The 6,000-nt window shown below is 54.8% G+C and overlaps 1 protein-coding gene across 1 annotated transcript; it reads right to left on the reverse strand.

Moving 5' to 3' along the window:
• Positions 1-768: 768 nt before the first annotated feature.
• Positions 769-2,517, reverse strand: LOC128942607 (transcription factor SOX-17-like). Its single transcript, XM_054285168.1, has 2 exons — positions 2,223-2,517; positions 769-1,950 (listed from the first exon to the last, which is right to left on the reverse strand). Exons 1-2 carry the CDS (start codon positions 2,515-2,517, stop codon positions 1,058-1,060), a joined length of 1,188 nt encoding a protein of 395 aa, XP_054141143.1. The 3' UTR covers positions 769-1,057.
• Positions 2,518-6,000: the final 3,483 nt, after the last annotated feature.

Genomic DNA, 6,000 nt, shown 5'->3' on the forward strand with positions numbered 1-6,000 from the left:
GATTTCTCTAGGCGAGGGAAGGTGAGGTTCTGGGAGGTAGGGAGGAAGGTGTCGCTGTGGCAGGGTGCCGAGTGGGCTGCTCCCGGCCGGGCTCCCCCTTGGAGGCTCGTGTCATAAATTTTCTCTTACTTTCAATCCTGATTTACAGCTCTTGATCTGCGCAGCGGAGATCAGATACACCGCCACCCCCAGCCACCGCAGCAAGGCAGCCACGGGGACACGAAAGACAATCTGTCCCTCTGTCCCAGGAGCTGCTTAAACCAGCTCTTATCCACCCATCCCATCAATGAAGCCCTGCTTTCATTAAAAATGGAGCAAACCCTAACCTACTACAGCAGGCACATCCATAGGTATGTTTAACTCTTCAGACGTAAAATTGGTCTCCTTTTTTTTTTTAATTCAGTCATATTAACCAGCTCTAAGAAAGCACCAAGGAAGTGAAAAAAACCCCAAACAAACAAACAAACAAACAAACAAAAAAAAAAAACATAAAAAACCCCCGAGAGCCCAGAGAAGGCAGTTACAGAAGGCTTAAAATTTCTGTCTGTAACTGAAGCAGGAGAAACATAGGAAGACTGTCTAATAGAAAGCGTGATAGGACCTAATGCTTACTGCACGGGACACTCACAAAACTAGTTTGAAAGGCAGTAACAATCGATTACAAAGGACGATAAGACCTCTTGGAAGAGTCATCAAAGACCAGTTTTATTATTTTCCCTTTATTGTAAAAGTGCAAAATCATTCTGTACAAATCCATCATATAAAACACCACTCCGCAAAACATACAAAAGCATGAGGATCTCTAACAAGATCACAGAAATTATATTCTCCGTGAGCCCCCAGTATCATCATTCCACCACAGCAACAGTGTCAGATGTCACTGTCGGACAGTGATGGTAAAACCCACACCACCAGGCCAGCGAGATGGCACATCACCTTTTAAACCTCGAGTAGGTCACAGATACTCTGTCAGTTCTCAAGATTCAAATAAATTACATAAATAGGAGCGGGGCCGGGCGCCTGCGTGCAGTGTCCGTGCCGGGCCCCGGCGAGCCCCTCACAAGTCGGGGTAGCCGCAGTAGTAGACGGCGCTGCTGGCGTCCGACACGGCCGACGAGACGGGAGCCGCGGCCTCGGGCTCGTGGCCGCCGTAGGGCAGCCCCAGCTCGGGCTTGCAGCCGAAGCGCAGGTACTGCTCGAACTCCGTGCGGTCCACCTCGCCCAGCAGCTCCTCGGGCCGCAGCTGCTCCAGCTGCTCCCGGCACGGCGCCGACTCCGGCGGCGGCGACGGCTGCCCCACGGCCCCCGGCGGGCCGCGCCCCGCTCCTGGCGGCTGGCACTGCCCGTAGTAGGCGTGCAGCGGCGCCGGGCAGCCCAGCAGCCCCTGCAGCGACCCGCCCGCGCCCAGCGCCTCCCCGGGCGCCAGGTGCCGCCGCAGCGACGCGCCCGACGGGCTCTCGGACGCCGCCGCCGCCGGGTACTCGGAGGCCGCCGGGTGCGGGCCGTAGCCGTAGGGCACCAGCGCGCACTCCTCCTGCAGCCCCGCCGCGAAGAAGGACGCCTCGCTCTCCGCCGCGTCCAGCGGCGACGGGTCCGGGGTCGGCAGGCCGTAGCCGTCGAACGCGGCGCCCAGCGGCGCACAGTCCCGGTAGTGGCCCGCGCCCGCCGCCGCCGCGTAGCCCTGCTCGCCGTACGCCAGTCCCAGGCCCTCCACGCACATCCTGCCGCCGCCGCCGGACACCTCGCTGCCCAGCCCGGGCCCCGCCGCCGCCTCGGCCAGGCCGTGCTGCAGGAAGCCGCTCTCCACCCGCTTCAGGCGCTTCACCTGCTTCCGCCGCCGCGGCCGGTACTTGTAGTTCGGGTGGTCCTGCATGTGCTGCACCCGCAGCCGCTCCGCCTCCTCCACGAACGGACGCTTCTCCGACAGCGACAGCGCCTTCCACGATTTACCTGCACCAGCGACACCGTCAGACCGCCCGCTCACCGCTGCGCCGGCGCCCACGCCCGCTCCCGCCACACCGACACCGGCCCCGCAGTCCCAGTCCCGGCCGTGCCCGATCCCCGCTCGCCCTCGGACGCGACCGCCACGCCGGGACCCCGGCCCGACCGCCCACGGATGCCCCGCTCGCCGCCCACAGCCCCGACCCGGAGCTTCCCCGCGCTCCCCGCTCTCCCGGAGCCGCCCCGCGGCTCCCCGCGCCCGCCCGCGCTCGCTCGCTCACCCAGCATCTTGCTGAGCTCGGCGTTGTGCAGGTCCGGGTTCTGCTGCGCCAGCCGCTTGCGCTCGTCCTTCGCCCACACCATGAAGGCGTTCATGGGACGCCGGATCCGCGCCTCGCCCTTGCTCCGGCCGCCCGACGGCCCCGACGCCGCCGCGCCGCTCTTCGCCTTCGCCTCGCCCGGCGGGCTCAGCGCCTCTGCCGCCCAGGGGCACATGGCCGGCATCATGATGGGCAGCGAGCACCGCCCCTGCACCTGGTCGTCGCTGCTGGCGTAGCCCGCATCGGGGCTGCTCATCTCGCACCGGCACCGGACGGGACGCGCTGCCGAGCGCCGCCAAAGCCGGCAGCCGCGGCCAAAGCCCTCGGGACACCCTCCGCGCTCGGAGCCCGCTCGCTGCTGCCGGAGCCCGGCCCGGCCCGGCCCTATTTGAGCCGCGGCGCGGCCAATGGGGCGGCGGGGGCGGGCGCGCAGCCGGACGGCGGCCGTGGCTCCCGCGGCGCTGCCCCGCGGGGCGGCCCCCGAGGCTCCTCCCGGCCCGGCCCGGCCCGGCCCGGCACCTGAGCGCATCGCGGGCCCCGCCGCGGCCAGCGCTGCCCCCGCCCCGCGGGGGGACCCTGCCGGCTGTGCCCCGGGGCACCGGCAGCGCCGCCGTCAGCCCTGCCCTCCGCAAGGGCCGCGCAGAGCGGCCACGGGGCCGGGCGCTAAGGGACATCCCTGAGCGGGGCTGGTACGAAATAGGAGACGTATTTCCAGTAGTGCCGAGATACCCGGTAACACTTTGAGAGCGGCTTCTTCTGCAGGCAAATTTGAGATGTAGCTTGATTATGGGAAGACAAGCGATCGTCTCTGCCTCGCACTTTAGCATCTTACCTTCTAGCGCTACCTGAGCATCTTTCCCCTCGTAAACCCATGAAAGATCTCAGCTCCCTGGACAGCAGGATGCTGAACGCAGAGTAAACCCGATGATACATATCCTCTCTCAATTCTTCATACTTCCTTATACAGTTATTGTGTCTGTCAAAAGCATAAATATTCCATGTACTTATCATTAATACGTTGAACTTTGCAGTACTTATTGCATGTAACATTACGTTATCAGGATTTCTCTGATTTGCCCAAATAAATAAACTGTAATTACAAACTGATGTTTAAAAAATGTCCATCACTTCAGAATAAACAGAATTTTATCTCAGCACCATTTATGTTCTTCTTTGGCATACAGACTAATGTAGAATACAGAGTTTTCATGGGCGCTTTGGTTAATATTTGCATTGTTATGTGGTGCTATTAAATGCATCAATGCTTATTTGAGAAACTGCTCAGCTTTAAGCTGAAGATCAAAGGGGTTTGTTTTGTTAAGGTCACCTTTGTTTGGGTAGCCACCTTGATCAAATAAACCAATATTGTCAGAATTCTCCCTGAAATTAAATGAATGAAGTCAGAATAACCATTAACGTATTCTAACATTGAATTTCCTGTTTCGCACAACGTAAAGCTTGCTCCTTTACACTTGACGGACAGATGCTTTAAAAAGAAGAAGATCTCAGTAGCGGAGCTGGCAGGGACTAACACAGGTGAAGGCAATTTCCCAGACATTTTTATATTTAGCTTTCTGCTCCCCATTGCTTTTTAGATATTATAAACCAGCTATATATTTCCAGCATAATAGTATGGCATATTTATCCCTGTTGCAAGGAGTCGAAACTATTATCAAAACTCTGATATCTGCCTAAACCAAACCAAAAAGTTTTAATTTTCTTTTCCTCCGTTCACGCCCTCATGCTAGTCCAGCACAGAGGCAGCGATTCCAACAACCGTGCGTTTAGTCCTTTTATTACATGCTCTAAGAAGCAGCGGAGGTGAAAACAGTGATCCTACATATATGTGTGTTTAAAATACTCTCAAACCAGTATATAATAGCACCTTTCTTGCTAAAGTATTATGCACTTAGAATTGATTGTAAAATAAATTATCGGTGACGCTGCGCTTGCAAAAGAGGACCGTCAGCCCAAAATTGGCGATAACCAGCAACGCTCGTCGCGAATAAAGTGATTTTCATTCGTTTTTAGTCCAGCGCTTTTGGGACACTACCTTAGGACACACCTGGGTAAGGCTGGTGTACCAATGGCTTTATTTTTATGGCTGGGGTTGTGACATTTCCCGAGCCGACGTGCCGGGACTCGGAGCCCTCAGTCCCAGGCCAGCCGCCCCGAGACGGGTCACGCACGGCTGATACTCAGAGAAAACTCGGAATTAAACAGTATCAGAATCGTGTTTAAAGAAAACTCATGCGTGAGGAAAGCGTGTGTATTTTTCCCTGAGGATACCAGAGTACTCAGCTGAGGGAATAAGCAACTTGACTTCCAAGCAAAACAAAACCCCAGTAGGCAACAGCGAGCAGCTCTAAGGGAGCCGGTCCGTTTCCATTGCTCCCCAGAGCAGCTCCCAGCTCACGCCGCGTTACTGACTCGGACAAACTAATCAACTCGGAGTTTAAACCGTAGGACTGAGTATTACCTTTTTTTAACCAGTTGATCGTGTTAAAACGCCAAATTTTCCCTTTCGCTCTAATTAGGAGAATTGAGCCAAGCGAAAAAATCCCGCAGGGGCTTTTACTGAAAAAGTTCAGCGAGTAGAGGGACTGCTTGCACATAAAGCTTGCAGCAATTTTTAGGGTTGTCACTTTCAGGAGAAAGGAAAATGTTTTTCTGTATAATGAACATGAGGTAATAAACTAAGCAACTACAGTTGACTTTGTTTGGGAGATTTGTTGAAACCGTTTCTACAGCTCATTGATCTGGGATCAAAGAAAGAAAGGTGTGTTTTGAATCTAAGCCGAGAAAGTAAAAGCTCCCTGGTTTGTACAGAAAATGTTGGCAGTTTGTGATGCTTCAAGTGCCCCTGGCGTTGTAGACGGATTATCTCCCTTCTTTTCTGGAGTTTTGTTTTGACTGTTTGGGTATTTTCGATTTGTAACCCTAAAACACACAGCACTGCCCTGCTTCTCGATCCAGTCGCTTAGACTTCACTTCCCCGCCGCGTTTAATAGGGAGCTTCTTCTGACACTCCTGAAACCTCCGTGGTCGCACGACTCCTGGGGTCATTCGTTAACTTTCCCAACCTAACAATGCCACCGAGAGTTCATCCTTCTGATTTATTGACCTTTTAAACCCGCCGGTACGCAGCGCGGGGGCGCGGAGTGGGGATCCTCCGGCGAGAGATGTGTTTCTATTTCAGGTCCATTACAGAACGCGGCGTTGGAAGTGGGGCTCCCAGCGTTATCAGAGCCGACCACAAATGCCACATGAAAAGCAGCAAACATCCGGAGGGTTTCCTGCAAATCGAGCAGTTTCCCAAGACAAGAGCCTTTTTAAAAAAACCGTGTATTTAAAGGCAGCACACCATGCCTCTTTAGGGCGACTCAAGACCACTAAATGAAAGCAGCCGAGCCCGACAGCGCGGCATAGTACGAGAATGAAGAATGAGTACGAATGAAGAATTTTGGGACTTTGCGTTAGGAAAGTGAGTTTATTGCAAAGGCCCTGGTCAGGAAGGATCCACTATTGAATGGGGAAAAAAAAAAATCAAAACCTCAAAAATGAGAAATATCCCTTTCAGCAATCCTAACTCTGGAAACACCATTAATTACTTTACATCAAAATAATAGCCCCCAGCATCTTCGCCTGCCTCAGTTTAATCTGCAAGTTGCTTTCCAGCAAATGCACGCAGACCCGAGAAAAGCTCGAGGCTCCAACTGCCCTCAGCATCCGAAGCGGA

This window comes from Melozone crissalis, unplaced genomic scaffold (genome assembly GCF_028551555.1).
Source record: "Melozone crissalis strain CALT ecotype California unplaced genomic scaffold, PUWL_Pcris_2 ptg000042l_1, whole genome shotgun sequence".
NCBI lineage: Eukaryota > Metazoa > Chordata > Aves > Passeriformes > Passerellidae > Melozone > Melozone crissalis.